The 25781-nt window shown below is 41.1% G+C and overlaps 2 protein-coding genes across 2 annotated transcripts in view; one reads left to right on the forward strand and one right to left on the reverse strand.

The window, feature by feature from the left end:
* The window catches only part of RYR3 (ryanodine receptor 3), a 357957-nt gene extending 354283 nt beyond the window's left edge, over nucleotides 1–3674 (forward strand). Inside the window, 2 exon segments of the mRNA XM_032593518.1 lie at nucleotides 1818–1869; nucleotides 3169–3674. Of these exon segments, the coding sequence (XP_032449409.1) occupies nucleotides 1818–1869; nucleotides 3169–3264 (148 nt within the window). The 3' untranslated portion in view covers nucleotides 3265–3674.
* A 571-nt stretch (nucleotides 3675–4245) lies between these two features.
* The window catches only part of AVEN (apoptosis and caspase activation inhibitor), a 182418-nt gene continuing 160882 nt past the window's right edge, over nucleotides 4246–25781 (reverse strand). Inside the window, exons 4-7 of the mRNA XM_030320186.1 lie at nucleotides 10562–10632; nucleotides 8651–8746; nucleotides 5503–5854; nucleotides 4246–4722 (exon numbers count right to left, since the gene is read on the reverse strand). Coding sequence (XP_030176046.1) covers nucleotides 4607–4722; nucleotides 5503–5854; nucleotides 8651–8746; nucleotides 10562–10632 — 635 coding nt within the window. The 3' untranslated portion in view covers nucleotides 4246–4606. The remainder of the gene's footprint in view (nucleotides 4723–5502; nucleotides 5855–8650; nucleotides 8747–10561; nucleotides 10633–25781) is intronic.

Genomic DNA, 25781 nt, shown 5'->3' on the forward strand with positions numbered 1-25781 from the left:
AGGAAAAAACTTCAAGCAGCCGCCAAGAGCTTGCACCTTTGTCCCTATTCTCTGCCTCTCCCGGGTGTTGACAGATGGGGGCTGTGGGCCGTTCCTACTCATAGCCACCGTCAGCCCCTCCACCCAGGATCAGACCCCATACATCACTACAGCCATTTCTCTTTCTCTACTGGACTTTCCCTATCACCATACATGCGTTCTCTTTGAAAATCCTAAACAAGCAAAAAGGCTACTGCCCTACTTTTACTTCCAGCTATTATTGCCCTGCTTCTTTCTTTCCTTTCCAGCAAAACTTAAAATGTCTGTGTTTACCGCCTCCGTTTTTTCTCTTCCCATTCTCTGGTGATCCCATTCTGGTCAGGCCTTCCTCCCCACCACGCCACAGGGGCCTCCATCAGGGCGGTCGGCGCCCTGCGTGTTGCCGAATTCCATGGTCAGTTTGCAGGCCTCACCCTGCCTGTCCTCTCCTTGAACATACGAGCTCTGCAAGCATGGGATAGTTGTGGGTGTGGGTGTCCCAGCACCTAGAGCTTGGCCCCCTGGAAGCTCCAGTGAGTATGTACTTGTTCTGAGGTAGAGCATTCACTCAAGAACAAGTTATTCAGAGCCTGTTGTGTGCCATGCACTGTGTACGAATCCTGTACCTTAGAGAATATGGAGTACCTGACAATACAGCTTCTCTCCGTGATCATTTTCAAGAAAAGAAAAAAAGCGGCTCCCTGGCTTAGCTCCTCCCCCTGAGTCAACATTTTATTGTTGAGGAAAAACTAACCTCTCTTTAGGATGGAACAGCCCTAGCCTTTGGGAAAGGTGTTATTGTTAAAGAGAAGTAGCAAAGACATATTTTTTTTTTCCCTAGAATGTGAGTTCAAGACGAAAACACAAACTTAAAAAAATCCTAACGAGAACAAAAACTAAAAAAACTTTAGCATACCCTTCAAGTCTTGAGTATTCGTGATGGTTAATTCTCAGTAAGAGAGTTTTCATCTCAATGGAGGTGATTGGGATGGATGTCCTTCTATAAAAGGGGAGCATTTGTGAGGACTCGTGAATAGAGGAATGTCAAATGGTGCTATGCGGCCCGCTTGTACGTCTTCCCAGAGCACTATGTATTGTAACAATGTCCCTTCCGGCTCTGTGCAGCTCTAGCAGCAAGCTTGAGAGAACCCCCTTATTCATGTTTGAAACTCCCCCTAAAAACAGTGCTTTGTCAAATAAATGTGCGAGGAAAGGAATAATGTCCTACATGCCCGGGTATCAGACCTCATAAAATTACTGGCCATACCTTCTTCTTAGTCTGATCAAGGAAGAGGGAGGAAGGAACCAAATCTGTTCATAGCTTCTGAAGCTATAACCCTAAGGACACCCCAAAGGATGTGAAATCTGGGGCTCAGATTCTCCCCGCCTCCAGCCTCACAGTCCTACACTCAGAGGGTAAGAGACTGGCTCATTTGGAAGTGGTCTCTGAGATCATGCAATGTGAGCTGAATGATCAGCCCCCGCCTCCATGGATACTTGTGTGTTCCAGAAAAACAGACCCAAACCTCAGACCCATCACAGAACAAGTGAGACTACGTGGACTTTTCTCTGGTATCCATAATACAAACAAACTATTTCTGGAAGAGTCGCAGCAACTTGAGGAGGTTAAATACTTCCCACCTTTTCCATGACCTATCCTTGAAACACACACACGTAATTTCAGTTCTATGTTCACCTATTAAGAGCGTTTTAGTCACCATTTGGTTGTTTAGGGCTTTTTAAAAAGATAACCAAAGTAATGTCTTTTTCTCACTTATACCTTTTTTCTCTTGTTCCAGGTTCTTCCTGATGTATCTGATTAACAAAGATGAAACAGAACACACGGGTCAGGTGAGAAATAAAATATCTTAAGAATCATAGCCCTGCAGTCTAGAGTTTTCTGCACTTAGAATTAGATTGACTAAATATATTACGTTGGATTAGAAAACATGTGACAAAACACCACTCTTCCCCTGCTACCTGAACTCATAGCCAGTGAGGAAAATGGTCTGAAAGTCTTGTCACAGAAGTATTAGCAATGCTTGTCTCTCTGGCTGGTGGGTTATGAGTGTTGGTTTTTTTGTTTGGCTACGTTCTCTGACTTTGGGTCATGATTTAAATTGCTTTTGTAATAACAACAAAAAGAAAATGGCATGAGCTTAAAACAAAAGAAATAATAAAATAATTTTTTGATTTAAAAAAAAAAATCATAGCCCTGCATTGAGTTTCCTTTTCAGAAGCCTTGAGACTCACTAGAGCATCGAATGTCTGAAGTAGACCGATGATTCCCTTAGTGTCTCACATGCGTTCTTCCTCTGTGTTATTCCGCCATCTCTTTGTGACCTGAGAAACCCCACATCCTAAGGCAACTCCCATCTATTCCTAAAGACTTCCTGGTTATCCTTCCCAGCTAACACTGACATTTTCTAAACCCTTATGGTTACTGCTTCAGAGTAGAATAGCTGGAGGTGGGGAGAACATTACAGAGAAAAAGACAAGGAGAAGCTGAGTGGGCGGCTTAACAAAGAGAGTAAAATGGTGTGAGAGACAGCCTGAGAAAGATAACCACCTCATGTGTGGGTGACGCAGGGAATGTGGAGGTGTGGATAGTATGAGTGAAAGTATGTGTCAAAAGGGATTCTGTGACTAAGTAGGAGAAAGAAATGCAAAGATAGAGAACAAGGGAAGAGAAGGTAGATTATCAAGTATTCCAACATCATCAGGGTTGTAGGAAAACTTCACAGCTCACACACTTGTGAGGCACTTGGTTCTGGATCTGCCTTCAGTGCCCCAGGTGTCTGCCCGAGCTAGCACTCACTGTCCCCTCATTGTGCATTATTCTGCCTACTACCAAGTACCAGTGGCATAGAATGAGCTTATTTCTAGATCTTTAAGCAATTTACTGGCAATCATTGCATGGTGTTCAGTGTTGTGTTTTGCGGGGGAAGGAAGGAGGAGTCGGGTAGGGAAGGACTTTTTGCTCTAAAAATAGTCTAGGCTGGGAACAGAGCAAGGAAGAAGGTTCTAGTTGGGCCTCATATAAATGAAACCCCCTCACCATTCCCAAAAGTATACCTACAGAGTAAAAACAACGCAGGTTTTAGCTTACTGTGGTTTCAAAAGAAGTACCCTTTGTTCCCATTGTTTCAGGAATCTTATGTCTGGAAGATGTACCAAGAAAGGTGTTGGGATTTCTTCCCAGCTGGTGACTGCTTTCGGAAACAATATGAAGATCAGCTTGGATAAATCAGAAAGAAACTCCACAGTTCTGGACAACTTCCAGTGGAATAAATCCTTTTACAGTTCTGCAAAATAATTGAAATGTGACATATTCTAAATGCCTCCCTTATGAGAAAGTGTTTGTTAAAAATGTGAGATCTTGGAATTGATTTGGCTTTTTGTGCCTAATGGACATAGCCCTGTGGGAGACAACCTCTCAAAATGTTAAAAGAGGGCAAAGAAGCAAGGAAACTGTAATTGAATACCTTCAAGTTTTTCAGTTGTAATGGAACTAGTTTGTCACGATGGCAGTCATTGAGGAAAGGACTAGAAATATGAAGTCTTCAACGCACTGTACCTGAAATTTTACGCACTTGAATGTCACATGACAGTATCCACTAGTGACTCATGATCTGAACTACAAAAAACATCATTTTAACTGCAAATTTCTCCCATGGTACTTGCTAGTGAATGTATTCAGAATCAGCTTGAAAAGCTTTAAGCAGTTACAGAAATAGAAAAAAAAAAAACACACTTTGTCGACACTGAAATATCGATTAAGTGCCTTAAAAATCTCTTTAGATATAGCTATGCAAATTTTTTATGTTTATGTCCCAGATGGACATAGTTCCATTAATTAGTTGTGATCTTCTGTCTTTATGAAACTGCACTTGAAGGTTATTCATATAATTTTTTTTTTCCAGTAACAGCTTGTCAACTGCTGTTATTAGAAGTACTGTACTGAAAATTCAGAAAAAGTTCAATCTTATGCCAAATTGAGTACTGCTTTCTGGTCCCCTTGTAAGTAGTGGAGCTGCTGTGTTTAGGTGAATCTCCTTAAATAAAAGGAAGTGCCCACTGCAATAAAGTAATACACCCCACTCTCTGGCGTTGGCGTCTTGCGTTGCACCTCTTGCCGCTGACTCCGCAGCCACACTGTGACAGCTGGGAAAAGGGACATGACACAAATGGCCTAAAACCCCACCCAGGAAAGAAAGGAAGTCCACACACCAGCGTTCATTTATTTGGGCCAAATGCATGCCTTGTTGCTTGTGTCTATCAGCAGCACCTGCTCTGCCGTAAACATTGAAAGGAAGGAGGCTGGAAACAAGAGCCCTAACATCCCCTGCCCTTAAGGGATCTACTAGATCACTAAGCCAGAGAACAAATGCAAGGAGCCTCTTAAAGGTATAGTCTCATGTTGTGGAACACAGAGGTAGGCTGTACCGCGGCAAGCGTTGACGGAACACACTGGCATGGGGCATGCTTGTAAACCAGCTGTTCTGGAAGGACAGCCTTGGGCCTGCCCTTGCTGACAAGGCCACCAAAATTTGCTTCAGGCACTTCTTTTCATTTTTCTTTCTATACGTTAGGAAATCATGCTGTCCAACCAGTCTTCAAGCTCTTCCTCGGTAACAGTTTTTGATGTACTTGCTTGCTCCGGTTCCACGTTCTTTTCTTCCACCACAGAGGGCTCTGCAGGAGCTGGGGAAATAAAAGCAGTGTTAACAACTGCACGTTGGTCCCCAGAGTGAGGGTTAAGGCTGCCTTGGGGCTTGTTCCATGACAGAAGTCAGCCCTACCTGTTTGCTTACAATAAGGGGAAACGTTCTGTTATTCAATCAGTTACAGTAATATCCTCACAATAAATGGGGTAGAGATTTGCCCCCTCTAGTTATTCTGAAGTTGCCTTTTACCGTTCACTAGTTTCTTAAAAAAGACCAACAGCTCAGTTTTCTTTTGACTATTGTAGCACTCCTGGAAAGTCTTCAAAGGTTCTCAAAGGCAATGTGTGGATGCAGCAGTCACCCTCGGCCTCTCCCTATCAGATGGGCCACTGTCTCGCAGAGCGCACACAAGGGAAGGAGTGCTCTTTTGTAAAAAATAAGATCGAAATAGCAAGCAAGAAGTCTGGAGAGTTGGTTAACTGGCCTGTTCAGAGAGTCGATTAAAAGGCCTGCTGATGCACAGCTGAGGACCAGGAGAAGCTTAATGCCTTTTTATAGCGCGAGTTCAATCTGCAGCCCTGGGTTTAATATTGCAGTCAGGCAGGTAGCAGCTTTGGAAGCCGGGTGTATCGAGTGGGAGGAAGGGTGTCAGAAAGGTCAGCTCAGGGGGAAGTGGGGATGTGAGCACAGAAATAGATGTCCATGGACCACAGCAGATCGATGTCAGACGCTGATGGAGATGTGTATGGATGGGACGCAGGTGGGGCTGTTTGCAGAAAAACAGGAAGAGGGATAGGGAATCAAATGGAAGCCATACCTTTTTCTTCTGGGGCCACCTCCCCATCTTTCTCAGATCCTCGGTCCTGAGATGTCTGGTCTGGTAAGATGTTCTCTCCCTCTTTTATAGGTGCATCTAAACTCAGCAGAAGATCTAACTCTTCCTCCAAGGGGCCTGCTGCTGACTGCAGTGGGCCAGTGGGTTCCCGGGAACCCTTTGTGGGACCTGGGCTATCTTTACCCAGGTACATGGGGCAGCCAGCAGCAACAGACTTCAGCTCAGCGGACCCCCTTCCTCCAGGCCCCAAGGGCCCTTTTAACTGCATCCCTCGTCCCTTGGCTTCATCATTTCTCTTTGGTTTCACCTGAGGAAGCTCTAAAGGAAGGGTGGTCTGAAAGAGAAGCATAAAGAGTTAAAAAAAATCTTGAGTCCTGCCACGTTTGCTTAAGCAGAAACAAAAACAAAGGAAGCCAAACTTTGGGCAATGGCTAATTCTATCCAGACAGCAAGTCCACAAAGGGTCTCGAATTCAGGCCCTGCCCCAGCACCCTTCCTTACTGATGGGGGCTAAAACATGGGAGACCTCACTGAAACACAACAGGGCTGGGCCTCCCCCTCTGCCCCACCTCCGCTGTGTGCTAACTCAGAGTTGAAATCAAAAGGGCCATGTCTTTCTATAACTGCCCTGAGAGCTGGCAGCACCACAGGTCTATACGAATGTATGTATACTTCCATCTGTGAGGACATAAACATCTGTAAAAGGCACCGAGAAGCAATCAGCCAATCAATGTGTGAATAAGAAAGGTGAAGGGACAAGCTCCCCAAGCTAAGAGGGACGCTTGCTAACATTTGAGTAAAAAATGCCAGACAGGAAAGAAAACACACTTGATTACATTCGTAAAAAGTACAAAAATAGGCAAAACTAATCTTTAGTATTAGGAATCAGGATAGTAGTTTTTAGGGCAGTAGTGACTCGAGGGAGGGGTGGCTTCTGGGGTGCTGGCAATATTCTGATTCTTGCTCTGGATGCAGATTCCATGGTTATACATACTTATGCGTGCACTTTTCTGTAATGACTTAAAAGTTAACTCTTCAGGGGACTGTAATGTGGAGTGAAGACTGAGAAGCTCTGTTCTGGTGGGGAGGCGGGGAGGCGGGGAGGCATGGGGTGACCAGCATGGCAGCAGGGTGGGTAGATGGAGAATGAGGTTCAACTACTGTTGGAAGACCTGTCCCTGCATTTAAGCATTCTGAGCAGATCCAGCTTGCTAATGACCCCTCAGGGCTTTCAGAGCAGTATGGCTTGACACATAAATATTCATCCATCATTCTCAGTGTGCAAGATAAAGCTGGGATGTGGTCTTTCATTATAATCCTGGAGTCATTGAATTTGTTCTGGATTGGGTGTCTGGTGTTGCTTTTTTAACTCCCCCAGTAATTCAAATGTGCAAACACAGTTTGCTCTACATCACTGGGTGGGGTGGGGGTGAGATTTAAAACTAGGACACGGGTTTTCAAAGTTCCTGTGATTGTTTTATGCCTTTCTTCTAAGGCCTGCCACTGATACGACATCCTCACTTTCAAATGCTCACAGCGCTTCCTGTTTCTCCCTAAGTCCTGAGGCCCCATCACCTTCATCTCAGTGCTACCCTGATGTGTAGTGCTAACAACCATTTCTCATTCTGGGGGACCCAACGATGCATGGCGGGACTTGGAACATCTCTGGACACCCAGCAGAGACAGCAGTGGTTTCCCAATCCGTAAGAAAACCCCAAACACTTCTAAAGCTCTATGGCGATTCCCCCTTAGAGGCAAATGCCGTCCTCTCTACTTCTCTGCCCTGCCCTTAACTGTCCTCCAGCCCTGAATTCAACCCGCGTGGGTAACCAATTTGTGCATCTGCTCCAGCGTAGCATCACATTCAGGTGCAGAATGAAGCTGATCGTTTTAGTTGCCGGGATTCTATTTACAATTAGGACTGCTCAGGGTTTTGCTTTTTAAATAATTCAGTGGAGCCACAATTAACATTTTTAAGTTCCTGTAGTCTCATCCACTGGGCCTCCTGGTCTCAGTTCATTATTCAACTGCTGTCTTACGCTGGTGTCTCCTACATTTATGTTTTGAGCCCTTAATTCTGCACCATCAATTTCTCTATCCAACTACTGTTTGCACTTTGCTATCTCAGAGGCACAAACCCGTAATGTCCCAACCTTGCCTTTCCTGATGCTGCCCCACCGCCTAGGTGCACAAGATGGAAAGCTAGAACAATTCTTCGCTTGCTCTCCATTTCCAGTACTTGACCAAGTCTTGCCAGTTTTACCCACAGGTGCTCAAAAGTAAAGTCAAGCTCTCTGTCACCTCCACCATCATCACCCTAGCCCCAGCAACACGATCACACAGGGATCCCACGGGACCCGTGCAGCGGCCTCCTGTTTTGCTTCCCCTCCTCCACTCTCCTCCGCCACGTGCCTGCATGCACACATTTACCAGACACTTCTGCCTATTCCCCTAGTCCACTCTCCACTATCCTGCAGCTAGAATGGCCCTTGCTATTATCGTTATGAGCAGTATTGCCAAGGTAGATCCGGTTGGGTCACTCTTCTTTAAATTCCAACTCAGATGTTGTTCTACTTTGGATCTCAGCTAATCGGACACTCCTGCAGGAAAGGCATTCTTAAGCACACCAAAGTAGATCGGGTTCGTTATTACGTATGCTCACAGCACACTAGGCTTCTCCTTCGTAGGACTTAACACAATTGGGTCACTTGATTGATACTCCAATTTCCCAACAGATTAAGCTCCAAAGAGCAGGAACCATGTCTGTCTGATCACCCCTTAGTGCTAACAAAGAGTCTGGCATATAAGTTTGTGAGTAAAACACCAGCTAGACTTTATCTTTTTACATTTCATTCAGTTCCATTACCTTTGATCCTTCAAAATGTTTCAAATGTAAATTGTAAAAAAAAAAAAAAAAAAAAAAAGAAAGAAAGAAAAGAAAAGAAAAAAACTCTAAAAATTACTTCATTCTCCCTTAAAACTTTTCAAAATGCTACCTTGATACAAAACCCTCAGATTTACGAAAGGAAAAGCTCACTGTGAGACATTCTGCAGAGGGATATTTTTCACTCGTTTTTTCTTCTACTGCCCTAACCCACACTGGCTGGAAGATGCTATCGGCGTTTTTTACCTGGACCAATTCAGCAGCGACATTGAGTCGGAGCGAGAGAGGCAGTTCTTGAAGGGCGCGAACCAATGACTCACAGTCCACATAAAATGCCGAATTCTATCAACAAACAAAAAATTACATATATATCAGGTGATGATTACAAATAACCTTTTAGAAAAAGGCAGAAGATGATAGAAATAAACCATCATTATAACCCCAAGTTATATCCTATTATTAGTTCCATTTTACAGATGAGAACATGAGAGAAGGAAATAAGTCAGCCCAAGTCCTAGAACTAAGATACACCCACCTTCAGGCGTGTCTCTCCAAGGTCTGTGCTCTTACCCACATGCTAAACTTCCCCCCAGAAGAAAATGAAGATCAAACTGCTGGTACTAACTGGCCCAGGACAACCCCTGAAGCCCCCTCCTCTGGGAACACTGCACCCCAATGACATCCTGACTCTCAGCACGGCCGGTCTTTCAGCTCTCCTCCCTTGACAGGACCCCCCAGAATCACACTCCTCTGCCGAGACGCAGCAAACGATCTCTTTCCCCGGGTGCTGCTCTCCATCCCTGCCAGCCCAAAGTGGTCCCCACAGTATTATCTTCATTCACTGATGACCCCACTTATTTTATGTCACGCTTTTTCATTCATTACAAAAATATTTGCTGATCATCTACTTTAGGTCAGCCACCGTGCTACGGGCAATGCACGAGCATGGTCTCTGTCTGGTTCATCTTTGAACAGACTGCATCTAATAAAATATCTAGTAAAGAACAAGTTCTCAGTGTTCTGATGAATGAAGAACTTTAGGATTATTTGAAACCCTCGGGATAACTGAAACATTCTCTGAGAGTCAACACGGCCCAAAAGGAGTTGAAATGTGAGAGGTTATCTGTTTGCAATTTGTCCTAGAATGCTAAACTGCACCTCAGGCATCTGCCCACACAGACTCAAGCAGACCAATATTTTTAATTCCCTACTTTCTCCATGGGGTAATACATGCCCTATGTAAAGTGACAGGCAGTCACTTTGTAAGTAACACCCCCCGCCGCACAGTGTGGTAAATCAATGCTCATCCCAAACAAGTAGACATCACACCAGTCCAGAGGTAAAATGAACCACTTACAGTGTGCGTGTGTGCGGAGCTAACAGCAGAATGGGGAGGAGGGTGCCCGACCCTTGGGCTTCAGGTCTGCTATTCAGCCACCTGCCTGAAGCTGTGGACAGATTGTCTAATCATTGTATCAGACAGTATGCCCTAGCCATGGAGTCAGGGAGCCCATGACAAGCCACCACTCATTCTCTGCGCTTTGTAAAAGGGTAAGAACACCTGTCATCTCTCATATGGAAACAATCAGTCAAATCCCACCTGGAAAAGAATCGAAACTCCTTGGGATGGAAGTACGGCACGAACACAAAGCGAATGAAGTGGTTGGCCTTTCTGGATTCGCTGAAAGGCTTCTGTGATATTTGTCCTTATTTTTATAGCTTTATTCTTCTAATTATAGATAAAGAGTTATCTAAAGCTATAAACTTGAGGATTTTTTTTCACCTGATACCAAAAGCAGTATGAGGGGGAAAAAATTACTTTTCAACTCCAAGGGGAAGTTTCACAGAAAGGGAAAGAAGAGAGGCCCAACGGCAGAGCAATCCACACAAAAATCATGACTATAAACTCACTACCTTGCAGCCCAGTCTATGTGAGGAATTCACACAGATGGCCAGGTGTAAAGGTGAACTCTAGCTTCAAAGACCTGTATAATTTAAGCTTCCCAGACATTTTCTGAACGGTTTCTGTAATGGAGACTAAACTGTACATGAATGACTACTCTTTTCTACACGGAGACTCTATCTCAACAATAATGTAAGGATGTTAGTCTCCAGCCTTGAGCAGAGCCAACCCGCATTCGAGCCAAACCATCTTACCTGTTTTGGACACGACGCTTCACCATCCCACTCCTTCTCCTCGACAAAGCGGAACTGAGAGAATGAGTCCCCTAGAGATAGAAGAAAAAAAAAAAAAAACCCACAATTTTATGCAAAAGCCAAAGGAAAAGGCTCAGTTCTCTATATTTCCCCTCTGGCATAAAAGTGCCACTTCTGAAGAGCTAACTGTCCTGAATTCGGCGACATCATTCAGTCGAAGTTCTTGGCTTCCACATCCTTACACAGTAATCTGTGCCCTTGAAAATATTGTGGGTGCCATCATTCACCGTTTCACCCAATTCTCAGTAAGCCACCATCTCCATGCTACTCGAGAGGCAACAAAATAGTTCAGGCCTGCAGACATGGCCATCTACTCGTATTTAGCACATTTTCATCTCATCTGCTTAACGTATGCAAGGAAACAGAGATTTATGACTTGGGAAGCAGGTGCAGCTGAAAAGGCAGAAGAAACGAATTGAAGGAAAGAAGTTCTAGATTTACCCACAATATGACAGACTTTTACTATCTCTCTCAGGTGAGGTGACCGTCCTCAACCATCACTCTAAAACTCACCTGGTTAGAATGTCAAATGCAAAGTAAAACTCAAAGAAAGTGCACAAAATTAGTTCATGTGAATCCTGTTGCGCTGTTCTGAGCTCGTGGAATAAAGGAAAATGAACACGTAAGATCAGCATAAACAAGCATGAAAGATGATCCTGGACAGCAAGCTTTGACACAGGGCTTATTTTGTAAATGCATACTTATTTGGTTATCTGCATTAAGAACATCTAATTTACACATGAAGAATTCTTTCTCTCCCTAGCTTTCAGGATTCTCCAAAATGTGATCCTCCCTCAATAACCCATGTTTGCTTCCTATTTCTTCAGACTTTCTGCTCGAGTCGACCGCTTTTCACGTTCCAAACATACTTCATATTCTATCCTAGGCTCTTTCTTTTTCAATCCTCCCCCCTTGTCTAGAAGACCCACACACTTCTACCCATTCATATCATATTTATACTCTTTTGTGATACCTCTCAGGTGACTTAACCATAGAATCCATTCTTCTAAATTAAAAGAGGAAAAAGGAAGTAAAGAATTCAAAATTAAAGAGACAAAGATAAAATTAGACCCTATACTACCCCCATCATTTCCAAAACACATGGGTCAGAAATATGAACATTTGGCAAGATCAAATTAAAAGTAAAAAGGACCAAGAACACCACTATTAGAAGGGGTAAAGTTAATACTCTTAGTCATCGGCAAATCAATTTGATCCCTCAAAAATTATGACAATAAAGGATCTGAATGATATAATAAGGTTTTTTATGTATATATAGATATGAGTATGTGTACATATATATTATGATTGTATCTGCATTTATAAAGCAGATACTCTCTTTATAAATATCTGTGCGACATTAGTTTTTAAAAAGAGCTATAGGGGCGCCTGGGTGGCTCAGTCGGTTAGGCGTCCGACTTCAGCTCAGGTCACGATCTCATGGTCCATGAGTTCGAGCCCCACGTCGGGCTCTGGGCTGATGGTTCAGAGCCTGGAGCCTGTTTCCAATTCTGTGTCTCCCTCTCTCTCTGCCCCACCCCCGTTCATGCTCTGTCTCTCTCTGTCTCAAAAATAAAAAAATAAAAATAAAAAAATAAAAAATAAAAAAAACATTAAAAAGAGCTATAAAAAGGCCACCAAAAACCTCAATAAATCTGAAATGTAGCAGTATTTGCTAATGATAAACATTTATAGCACACATAAGCAAAGGGTTAATATCTCTTACATACAAAGAGCTTCTGCAAATCAACCAGAATAAACCACCTAGTAGAAAAAGAGGAAAAGGAGTGAAAATAAGAAATACCATTTGCTAATATATATAAATATATATATACACATATATGAATAAATTAAAAATCAATCTGGTAGATTTTTAAAACTTGACCAAATATCTGAATGCCATATTCAGTGTTATTTTTGGCATTCCTGAACTTCTATATTATAAATAATGCTGTATAATATATAATAATGATATATAATAATGCTATTATAAATAATGCTATAATCATTATAAATGATGCTATGACTGCATAGAATAATATATAACCAGCGCAAGGTAACAGTAATACAAACAAGGCATGCTACACTGTCTAATATTTGAATATTCACTTTCAAATACAGGTAAGATTACAACAATGGCTAAATAGCTTGATGTAAAACAATCCTCTTACTGAGAACAGCTTAGGAACACTAGGCCAAAAAGAGCCACTTAGCACACAAGTGACAAAGGTCTCAGAAAGAAGAGAAGCTAAGGAGGTAAGCCTGACATTTAGAACTGCTTTTCCCTTTGAGGCATTTATTCATTCCCACAGGTGGTCCTGAGAAACTGAAGAACTGAGCATAAAGTAACAACCAGGGAATGCAGAGAGCTTTTGCTAGTTTTAAGGTACAGGGCAAAAATTGGAATTCAGGGCCCAAGGATGAGGAAGAATCTTGGAAAACCCAAGACATTCACATGGGAGCCCTGATGAGTACATCTTAGAAGTGGGAGTTGGGGGGCACCTGGGTGGCTCAGTTGGTTGAGTGTCCACCTTTTTATTTTGACTCAGGTCACAGTTGTGAGATTGAACCCCATCAGGCTCTGTGCATGGAGCCTGCTTGGGATTCTCTCCCCTCCACCATTTGCATGCTTTCTCTCAAAAATAAATAAATAAACATTAAAAGGAAGAACGAGGAGGGGGAGGAGGAGGGGGAGGAGGAGGAGGAGGAGGAGGAGGAGGAGGAGGAGAAGGAGAAGGAGAAGGAGAAGGAGAAGGAGTAATGGTGGGGATGAAGTAGGAATAAGCCAGACCTCCCACAGTCTAAGGCAAAGCTATAAATCATCTCAGTCTCTGATTCTGCCCATAAGAAGCAAAAGTAAATCCTTTTTGGAGGAAAATGACATTATCAATAGCCTAAAATTATCTCTACTATGTTTCATAACCAGTGTCCAGAGTTCATTAAAAACCATCAAGCATATCAGGAGAGGAGACCAAGGTAACAAAAAACTAAGGTGATGGGGGGAGGGGGGGATAAAACCCTAAAAAGATCCACAGAGGTTAAGATATTTGACTTATCAGACATGGATTTTATAATTGAGCAACGTAAACATTTTAAGAATAGGAAAATCTACAAAATCACAATGACATCCACGAAGTCATCATGATTCATATAAAATGTACACATAAAAAATACAAAGAAGAAAATGCTTGAGGAAAGTGAGATGCTGAAAACACAATTTGCTTACAGTAATCAAACTTCAAAAACACATTTTTAAAATTATAATAAATCATAGAGAGGCCAACATTGAAAAATAAGCTTGTTCAAATGCCTACGAAAGAAGGCCAACCGCTCTGATCCTGTCACTGAAGGTGAAAGAGTATCCCGACTTGTGGAAATCATGAATCTTAGCATTTCAAGAGTGCTTCTGGAAAGGGTGTTACCGAAATTCTTCTTCCTCAATTATACTGCAACATGCACAAAAACAATGGTGATAGTACCAAATGTGCTACTCCTCTACCCTGTGCATCAGACATTTGGACATGTAGACCTACTTTAAATAAAACAGCACAGGGGCACCTGGTGGCTCAATCAGTTGAGCGTCTGACTCTACGTTTCGGCTCAGGCCATGATCTCACGATTTGTGGGATCAAGCCCCATGTCCAGCTCTTCGCTAGGTATGGAGCCTGCTTCAGATTGATATCCTCTCTCTCTCTCTCTCTCTCTCTCTCTCCCTCTCTCTCTCCCTCCCTCCCCTACCTCCCCCCCCAACCCTGGCCCCTCGGCCCCTCCCCTGCTCACACTCTCTCAAACAAACAGCACAGTTCCTTAACAATCTATTCAATCCTGCTCCTGCTTTACTCTCTTGTTGGAAGAGTTCCTGGTCTCTCACACTCACACGGTGAGTCCAGATGGAGAAGTATAGAGTAGAAACCAATGAACAGTGACAGCTAACTGTGGTTGACAATGAACAAACATGGGTGTCTTAAGAGCTGCAAGCATTCAAAGTTTCGGTCACAATGTATGTTTAGATGGTAATTAAGGCACAGTGTAATGGACAGAACTAGAAAGCATAAAAGGAGTGCTGTACTTTCTTTCTTCTTCTTCCTCAGCCAAAGACTAATTTCATGAGTTACAAGAGGTTGTGGGCCTGCCTTGTTGTGCACTTACACAAAACCCTAAAACAAGATGAAGGAAGAGCTGGTACCTGTTACACAGGCTGCTTGAGCAACAAAAACCCCCTAATATTCTACTTTGATAAGAATGCCAAAATCACAGGTCTGCTAAATCCAATGTTAGCTTATTAAGAACATGATTTATTCACTAGAATTTGCTAAATAAGGCAGGGGGCATATTTAAACGAAACTGATATACTTTGAGAATTCACATTTTTCTAACATATAAGAAGTCTCGTATCAGTCTATCGCAGAAATCATGGGGAAGCTGGTGTATATGCAAGGAAAGCCAAGATACAGATACACGTGATATTGAAACAATTCTGTTACATCTTGAAAGTCAACCACATTAATTTACTGCCACAATTTTAGAGCCAAAGTTAATGACAGATTTTTTTCAAATAACTAATTGTATGAGGCAACAAAAATATTAAAAAGTTGGATATATGTGTTGGCAGCAATCTTAAGTATGCTCCTAAAAACATCGAGAGAGTATGTTTCCGGCAGTGCACAATGCTTCAATTTCTGAGATTCCTTCCATTAAACTCATGATCGTCACACAAATCTCCAAGGCCAGTGGTTAATGAGGTTGTAAGTCTTTACCTAGTCTATTACCTAGTTATTATTGGAGAGGACAAGGTTAGTTGCCGAGGGACAACATTAATATCAGCGGTACTATACTCTGTGTAGTATATTATAGTGACCGCAGGAATAATCCAACGCCAGGTATTGGGGAAAAAGGAGAATATATATTGTCAAAATTAAATCTGACTACTATAACCTTTTATTAAAAAATTTCAAGTTCTGTTAAGTTTTCAGATTTTTTTTTTTTTGTATTCCAGACATCCATTCTATGACAGTGATATTTAGCTTTAGTTTCAGCTAAATATGACGTACCACTTGACCATTTGGCCACAATATGATTTTGGTGTGCCTCCAATATTCAGTTAGTGACACTGTATGAGGCATTTGAAAAATAAGGTAGCTTATGTAACATACAGCATGGTGACTATGGTTAATCCTACTGTATTGCATAATTGAAAGTTACTGAGAGTAGATCTTAAAAGTTCTCATCACAAGAAAGAAAATTGTAACTATGTAACAGATGTTAAGTAGATTTGTGGGTATCATTTTACAACACATGCAAATGTTGAATCATTATGGTGTACAGTTAAAGCTAACATAGTATTACATGTCAATCACACCTCAATTAAAAAAAGAAGGTAACTATATGTACTGATGTGCAAAGATATTATTTCAACTGCTCCCTGAAAAAATCAAGTTTTAATACAGCATAAATAAGATATATATGCATGCAATATGCATATGCACACATGCTATATACACATGTGTATATATCACAAAAATACTAATATATGCATAGAAATAAGCCAAGATAATTATATGCCTAATTTAAGAATGATTCTCTCTCAGAGGATGGGATTGAAGACTTTCCTTTCTGCATAATACATTTTCCAGTTGAATTTTCCTTTGTAAACAACAAGCACATGTTACTTTTGGAACCTAGCCACTAGCCACAAAGAAGGAAATCTAAAAAAAAAAAAAAAAAAAAAAAGCTAAAATTTCTTGAGGGCGAAGACCTTCTCAGAACGCATTTAAGACAAAATATGCATAGATCTCATAGGCTGGGACCACGGAACCATAGATGTCATTCATTATAACCCTCCCTTTGTAGAAGAATAGAGAAACCTTAGGTCTAGACAGGCTCAGTGGTCTAACCAAAGCCAGATGGTCAGTTAATGGCTGAACACCAACACCTCTTGAGTCCTACCATTTGTTATTACACCTATAATTAATAAAATTATTTCCACTAGGCTTCTTGGCTGTCTGAGTTTCCTAGAACAAAAACAGGTAACAAATATTTATGACATTTGATATACTAACATTAGACAAGCTGACATGTTGGAAGATCATGAAAATTCAAACTCAAAAGTAAATAATTCTTCACTTTAGGAAAGGGATTACTTCAGGGGTTCCTTTAAATAACCACAATACGACTTTTAAAAATAAAACAGTTTCACAGAACTCTGGTAACCGTAGTATTCTGCTAATTATAGCACTGGAGAAATAAAGGTGATGAGCAACTCCGTCACTGTATTTACAATACCCAGGATTCTCACTCTGCCTTCCTTCCCAAATTGGTCTAACACAAGTGTTAGAATCAGTAACAAAGCGGACACTATACTTGTTAGAATTCCACAGTACCATATTAATATGCTTTCAAAAAGCTTACCATCTAGTCATAGATAACACAGCTTTGGATTATAAGCTTACCCTTTCAGCCCCACCAGCAAAAAAATTGAAAGCACTTAATACAACCATGAAGCTCTCCAGAGGAAGTTCAGGTGGGATTACAAGGAACGACCTTTATGTGGGCAATAAGAACCCACTAAGATTCCCAGTTCCAACAATATACATCAGGTGTACATGAAGAGTGAGTGCAAAAGACAGAAGATGTGCCCAAGCCTAGTAATACCTACTAATTCAGTAGTGGCAGCCAATTCCCATAACTGACATCTGTCCTATGTATTTGGAGCTCTTTCTCATAAAACTGGCCCAAGTGGCCGAGTTGCGGTGCATCCTTTCAGAAACCAAGTCTAGAAAGCAAGAGGAATATATCACTAGTTCTGAATGAATACTTAGTTTTAAGCTCCATTTTCCTGGCTCTTTATCGTGATCACATTTGCCATACAGCCCTGAGAATATGCCCTCGACCAGGACATAGGTCTCTGGGAAATCACAAATGAACTCCACAGGCTGACAAGTTCACAATCTTCATAGAAAGAGAGTAAGTCCAAATAGTCATCACGATGGCTGCTATAGGAAAATGAAATATACCCTTTTTCTCTCTCTGAATTTCTCTATTCTCATCTATGAGATATTTGGGAAGTCAAGGTGGATCCTAAATCCACAGGCTGACACAGATCACACCAGAGATGACCCACAGTTTAGCTTAAAGGACATAAAAAAATCTTTGCCACCCAATGTCTAGCTCCCATGGATGAACTTTTCTAGATGTAGATGTCAAACACTTTGATATTTACCCAAAACAAAGCAACAGCTAACTCTTTGTGAGAAATATTATACAAGCCACTACAGTGATTAATAAAAAAGTTAGCCTGAGCAAAAATAACAGGAGAGGTAAGAAAAATCTCTCCTCCTGCTCAACAGTGACCTATAATTAGGTTTCTCACCAGATGTGGGGCCCCAAAAGCCCCTGAGCATCAAATATCCACATTGAGCACTACATAGTAAGATGTGCCTATCTTTCCAATGCCCCTAAAATGTGGCTTTCCCATCTGCATGGATTATGTTGAAGGAAAAGCCAAATACACTCAAGTACACTAAGAGGGTTCTAGGCTTTATGAGAGAAGGATGATGCTGACATTCTGGAATTTAGAATCTAGCTGTTTTCCACAAAATAGTTGGTGAATATTCTGTATTAACCCTGTACCATTGTAGACAATCTCGTAAAATCTCTCAGATCAATTCTTTTTTTTTTTTAAGTTTGTTTGTTTGTTTGTTTAGAGACTGTGGGAATGGGGACAGGCAGAGAGAGAGGGAGAGAATTCCAAGCAGGCTCCACACTGTCAGCACAGAGCCTGATGCAGGTCTAGAACCCACGAACCATGAGATCATGACCTGAGCTGAAATCAAGAGTTGGATGCTCAACTGACTGAGCCACCTAGGTGCCTCAAGATCAATTATTTTCTGAAACAAGGCCAACATCAAACCCTGGCACAGAATTCCAAGACGGAAGCAAATGATTAGACAAGGCAGAATAAATAAGAGAAATGAAGGACCAATCCTCAGCCAAACAATGGAATCTTAAGATGTTACAATGACCTGTACTAAAATAGTGCGTCCCTTAGGATTACGTCTGGCTGTGTGTAATGAAGACCTACGAATTTATGGCTTAAACAAGGTAAGAAGTTATATCTCTATCAACCAAATGAAGTTAACACTTAGGCAGTCAAATGCTGGCATGGTGGCCCAGGTTCCTTCCAGTTCATTGCTCTGCCATTCCTATGAAGACTCTTCTCACCATGATTTAAGATGATTACCAGGGCTCCCGCTATCCCATTAAAATTCCAGACAGCAAGATCCAAGAAGACTTGAAGAAAAACGGGCAAAAGGCATGCACCATCTATCAGTTATGTTTTCCCAGAAACCACCACAGAACATTTCCACTTATTTCTCTTTTGGCAGTAGCACATTGTTTTATTAAGCTACAAGGAATGTGGGATAATTGATTTCTTCCCAGGTGGCTGTTGGCCCAGATGAGAATCAGGGGTTTGAAGAGAAAGAGAATGAGTATGGGATGGGGAAGCAAGCACAGTTGACTTTGAATAACACAGTTTTGAACTGCACATGTTCATTTATATGATTTTTTTCAATAAATACAATACTGTAAATATTTTCTCATGACTTTCTTGACATGTTCTTTTCTCTAGCTTACTGTGCTGTAAGTATATATGATATATAATATACATAACATACAGAATATGTATTAATCAATGGTTTACATAATCAGTAAGGCTTCCAGTCAACAGTAGCCAGTAGTAGTTAAATTGGGGAGGGGAGGCAAATGTTATACATGGACCTTTAGCTGCACGGGGGGTTGGCACCCAAACCCTGTGACGGTCAAGGGTCAATTGTACCCTCTCTGAAAATTATCAGAAGGTCCTACTCAAGGGGTAGTTAGTAAGGGTCAATTTCTAGGGTAGTGATTGTGCTCACTGAAGTGTGAGTTGTCTCTATTTCAGTGAAATGCTTGTAACATCCAAACTTCTCAAAATGTAGTTAAAATTAACTTTAGAGAATACATGCCTTTCAGCTTTTTTCTCCAATTCTGGTCTGAGGTAAGTGTAGGATAAATTTCTAGTTTCCGGCATAATGTAAGAATTTTACCGAAATAGTTTACTACCTTTCTCAGGGGAAATGGGCATATGTGAAGTTAACAACTTTAGGAGTAACAATTCACTTATTTAGTAACTTCTTCAACTTCAAGAGTAACAATTCACGTACTTAATAACTCTTTCATTCTTTCATACAATTTTCAGCACAACTATGTGCCAAACACTATTGGGTGTTAATAATATAAATATATAAGACACGCTCCCTGCTCTCCTGGCTCTCAGATCTGGAGTTGAACAAGTCAAGAAGGGGCTACACAAAACACACACACACACACACACACAAAAGGAGGGTTAAATTCCTTCCCTAAACCTTTAGAAGGGTTTGCGCTGTCCCTTTCTTGTTTGATGCCTATATACACATAATAATATGCTTATGGTGTTGATTTACTTAACATATTCAGCCCAGGGATGCCTGAGTGGTTCAGTCGGTCAAGCATCCAACTCTTGCTTTCGGCTCAAGCCATGATCTCACAGTTCACGAGTTCAGGCCCCACGTCAGCCTCAGTGCTAACAGTGTAGAGCCTGGTTGGGATTCTCTCTCTTTCCCTTTTTCTGCCCCTCCTATGCTTTGTCAAAATAAATAAACTTAAGGGGAAAAAAGATTAAGTCCACTTATTTGTACTTTATTTATAGCCTTTCTGACACCCAAAAGTTAGCGAAAACCATCATACAAATAATCAAAGGTTCCATGATTAATACCTCAAGTAGACTGCCCTCTAATGCCATCAGTAATCTTATAGTGACACACAATTCACTTCCAGAGAGAGATGAGAAAGAAGAACGAGGCCAACGCCAAACTGTCATTACCTGGAGAATAGCCTGACACCTGTAGAATGATGCTTAGGTACACATACACACACACACACACACACACACACACACACACACACACACACTTCAGTGCAGTAATACAGAAAAAAGCACAATCCCACTAGTACTACAGTACTCTCCAAAGCTCACTTTGAAACTCAGCAATGTGGTCTCCTAGCAGAGTCAAACCTTGCCTGAATTCCGTGGCCTATCATCCGTGGCTCCTTATTGTTTCATTTTTCTGTCTCTATACTGAGTACTTTTTTGAAAATCAATCTACCCTTATTATTACTTATGTCTCTCAAACATGGTTATTTTCTACCTTAATCTGCCCAAGTTTTCTTCTTGCAATGAAGAGTTCTCCATCAAGGTTAATGTCAAATAATCAAAAGCACCAAAGACTGCAATCCGACGATGGAACAGATGGCTCAAAGCACACCCTCAGAGGACACCGTTTGGGGTTTGCTGGAGAAAATGTCTGAAAGCTCATTTCTATCAGGAATATGAGATTGCTTTCAATTTGTTGTTTACCTGCTAAACGTATGCCAGAGTCTCATAAGTGAAGAATTAAGAAGTCTTCCTATTGTCTTATCTTTGACTTGTCTGATTATTTTCTTACTGTACCTCAGTTCACTGAAACCATCTCTCTGGTACTAATTCACATCTTAGTATAAAATCCAAACTCACACCTTTTAACTGCTGACAGCTCTTCCTCCAGCTTCTATTCTCATTTGTAAGATTCTATAAAGCCTCTTTTGAAAATCACATAAGGATTTTCCTAGTCAAATTCATTTCTCAGAAACATAATATTCTCCATAAAATCTTCAGCTGAGCAGCTCTAGCAAGCACTAGTAATACCCAAGCTGAAGAGAAGAGACTGTAAGCCAACTGCTTTTACTGAGGTCAACTCATGTAGGCGACACAGAACCTGTGAAAGGGAGTCTGAACTTCTTCTTCCTCTTGGTTTTCTTTTTTAACCTTTCCCAATTCTGGTTTTTGAGGACACCTGGAATGAGCCTGGCAGGGCAACATGTCCCCAGAGAAACAACATGAGCAGAGGCCTCAAGATAGAAGGGAGTTTGGCCATTCGAGAAGCAGAAGAAAGGCCAGGATGGCTGAAGTGTGGTGAGGGGTGAAGAGGTAAGACATGACTGAAGAGAAGCTGGGTCATATTCTTCACGTGACTCAACACTTGCAACCAGTTACTAAGGTTTACTGCTCAGCACTGTATTCCACAATAATAGCCAGGCTTAGCAAAACTCAATTCGTCCTACGTATCCGTTAAGCACATTTTACATGAATACCTAAACACATACTAACTCTCAAGTGATCATTATCCTTAAGCTGTTTACAGAGTAAATGAGACAACACCAAACCAAACCCAAACCCAAACAAACCGAAACAAAACAAAAACAAAAACAGAAACAGAAATAGAATAAGATAAAATAAAATAAAATAAAATAAAATAAAATAAAATAAAATAAAATAAAATAAAATAGCAGGGCCAAATTGTCACCTTCAAAACATACAGGGTGGAAGATACAAAAGTTCTCTTTGTCCACATACGATAATAGCTCATTCTAATTAACATTACCGTGGCTATATGCCATCGCTCCAAGCCATTCTTGAGAACCTAGAACCCAAACATGAAGCTAAGGAATTGGAGGAGCTATCCTGACTGGTAATTAGCTCAGGGAAAAATGTTGTGGGACCTCTATGAAATGTTTGGGAACAGACAAGTCTCCGTGCCTACGAACATGCCATTTCCTCCTAATTAATATCCAGAGTCGCTAATCTGGAGAGCGGCAGACTTTTAAATAGTTAGTGACAGAAGGGAAAAGGAAACATAGTGGGACAGAACGAAACCACCTCACCTAATAACATGGTGAATCCCTGTCACCTGTTCAGATTAGCAGAGAGGGAGTTAGTGTTAAGTCTCTTGGGTCTCTGTTCTTACTCACTGGCCCACAGATTCTAACCCTGGTACCTGGCACTGAGTACTGAACCCTGTCTCCTAGACTTTAGCTATTTAAGACCACAGTTATTTTGAACAGCACCTTTCCAGAACCAATCCCTAACTATGAACCTTGGCCTAGGCCAGCACTCCCAGGCCTGCTGGGATCCATTTCATGGCTATTTTTTTTCTTCACATAGATGCCAGTATTTATTTTGATGATAAGAGTGTTCAACACTTAAGTGCAGCACTATGAAGCAGAAATGCAAACAACGTGTTCAGAAGCCTTGGTATTTGCTATTACTGAACATATTTTGATGGGCACTTTTTGGGTTCTGGAATTATTTATATAAATGATATACATTACTTTTATCAGAAAGTCACAAGTTGCCTTGGTAGATGTGTTTAAGGCTGTCAGTAGTAAGGATGTTGATTCTCATTATGTAAGTGCCTTACAGTGCACTTGGCTTTCTTTAACTTAGAGTTTACATTCCACATCTCGAAGACGGAGTCTTTTTAAAAATCTGATACCCAAAAAACACAAAACTATACGGCAGTAACTTGATAAACTGAGTAACTTGCGGATTATACCAAAGGATTCGTGAGCTCACATAAATACAGGTATCCTCCACTTTCCAGAATTTCATGCTATGCCACTCCACATTTACGACAGACCTAAGATAGTATGGTAATGGCTTTTTTTTGTAAAGGCAAAAATCCTCTTCCAATTTCTTTCAGTGAGAACAGGGACTAATGTAGGTCATTCATAGAAGTGAAAGGGCGTAAAGCAAACTTTAAGAAAGTAGAAATGCTCATCACTTGACACCATTTTGGCTTCAAAGAGCTTTCATAGGAACACTCTGCTTTCAGATAGCAGAGGAAATCTGTACTGAGATCCCTTGACATCCTTAAAATGTGACTGACTTTCTAAAAGCTTTACTTAACACTTTTCAGAATACATTTATGGTTAAATTAAAGGAACATCAGTGGATTATCTATAAAAAAACACCGGTTGTTTGAATGCCAACTCCAGTGTTTTCAGTTTGATGATCATGTTTGTGTTTTATTGTATACCCAAAATAACCATTTTGCTTTTCACGGGTATTATCAAAAGTAGTAACACTTCTTCAAAGTTTCAAAGCTCAATGTAGAATTTATACAAGTGCACTATCAGAGGAATAGCTCTAAACCATTGGTGTATTTCTTATGTTTTAGGAGTAGAATGAGGGTAATAAATGTTGGGTTTACTGCTGCTTTTTTAAAGGAAGAATTATCTTCTCTCTTTACTACGACTATATGAGAAACTTTGGCTAGGCAAGGAACCAGTGGAATCTGTTTACCAAATTCCATTTGACAAGTTTTAGCAATCATTTTGACATAATTAACCAGCTTTTCTCCATTTCATGTTTACTGCATTTCCAAGAGATGCCACTGGGCAGAATTCAGCAAGTTAAGGGCCTAATTTATCTTAAGCATGTACGTATGCAAATTTAGCCCCATCTGGAGCCTGGTATCAACCAGATAATATGTCTTTTTTTTAATTTTGGCATCTACCCCCAAAGTATAAGGTGTCTTTTTAATAACAACAATAATATTACAATATGTAAAATGGCAGTGATTACATAATAAATTAATACTATAAAATGTGCACATAATATTTAAATATCTCCATAAAATGCGTAGGTTTCTCTGGTGGGCTGGGGAGGGATGGTGAGGAGATTGTTTTTATTTTGTTTTTTTACATTTATTTATTTCTTTTGAGAGACAGCGAGGGAGAGACAGAATCCCAAGCGGGCTCTGCACCATCAGCACACAGCCCAGTGTGGGGCTCGAACCCACAAACCATGAGATCATGACCTGAGCCAAAATCAAGAGTCGGACACCCAACCAAATGAGCCACCCAGATGCCCCAGGAGATTGTTTTTTGTATCTGATGTACTGGTGTATTCAAATCATAATCCAAATAAATACCCACAAGACATTTAGTTGATGTGTCCCTTAAATATCTTTAGCATTCATAATTTATTTGTTGAAGAAACGAGACCATTTGACCTGTCAGTTTTTTCACTTCCTGGATTTTACTGATTTGTACTTTCATATTATCTAATCTGTTCTTTTATTCCTTATATTTCCTATAAACTGGGTGTTAGGAATTAAAGACTTGATCAGATTAGAACTGAATTTTCTGGAAGGATGCTTTTAAAATCAGAAAATTAATTAAAATTTATAAGGACAGAATCCAATTTTAGATAAGGGTGTAATGTTGGCTTTTCGAGTTATCTGGACAGGAGGAAAGTATCCCAGATATTGGGATACTTTTTGCCTACTACTCTTTGCCTGAAATGTTTAGGAGATGAGCAGATCCCAAAATTGCTCATCAGTAACATCATTTAGTAGTGAAATTAACATAATAACACAGGAAAGTTTTTTTTCAACATTTATTTATTTTTGGGACAGAGAGAGACAGAGCATGAACGGGGGAGGGGCAGAGAGAGAGGGAGACACAGAATCGGAAACAGGCTCCAGGCTCTGAGCCATCAGCCCAGAGCCCGATGCGGGGCTCGAACTCACGGACCGCGAGATCGTGACCTGGCTGAAGTCGGACGCTTAACCGACTGCGCCACCCAGGCGCCCCAGGAAAGTTTTTTTAAAAAGTGATTAATACATAACCTGTTGTCATCAATAATGACATCATATAACATCCAAAATGTTAATTGACAATAAGCTTTTCTTCAGATGAGAACAGATTAGTTCATGATCACCCACGGAAATGGTTGGATGTTTGTATCCCCTTTTGAACTTTTGTTTTCCAAGGAAAAGGGGTAGCAAGTAAAAGAGAAGACAGTCACTTTCCATGCCACTTTCCCATCTCTGTAATTTAGAGATGGGACACAAACAGAAGCAGATTTGTGTACAAAGTAAATTCAGAACTCCGTCCTAAGAAATTTCAAAAAGCGGTGCATAATTAGAGATTTCTAAAGAAAGAATTATAATGCTCTGGGCTGGCTGCTTTGTGGGGCTTATGGAATAACTCTTTTTATTTTTTTTTTAATCCTTATTTATTTTTGAGAGAGAGACAGCACAAGCACGAGCAGGGGAGGGGCAGAGAGAGAGGGAGACACAGAATCAGAAGCAGGCTCCAGGCTCCGAGCTGTCAGCACAGAGCCTGACGCAGGACTCGAACTCACGGACCGCGAGATCCTGACCTGAACCAAAGTCGGACGCTTAACCTACTGAGCCACCCAGGTGCCCCAGGATGACTCTTGCCCCAGCGAGTTTCACACATTGAAGAGAAGGAAAGG

Source organism: Lynx canadensis, chromosome B3, assembly GCF_007474595.2.
Source record: "Lynx canadensis isolate LIC74 chromosome B3, mLynCan4.pri.v2, whole genome shotgun sequence".
NCBI lineage: Eukaryota > Metazoa > Chordata > Mammalia > Carnivora > Felidae > Lynx > Lynx canadensis.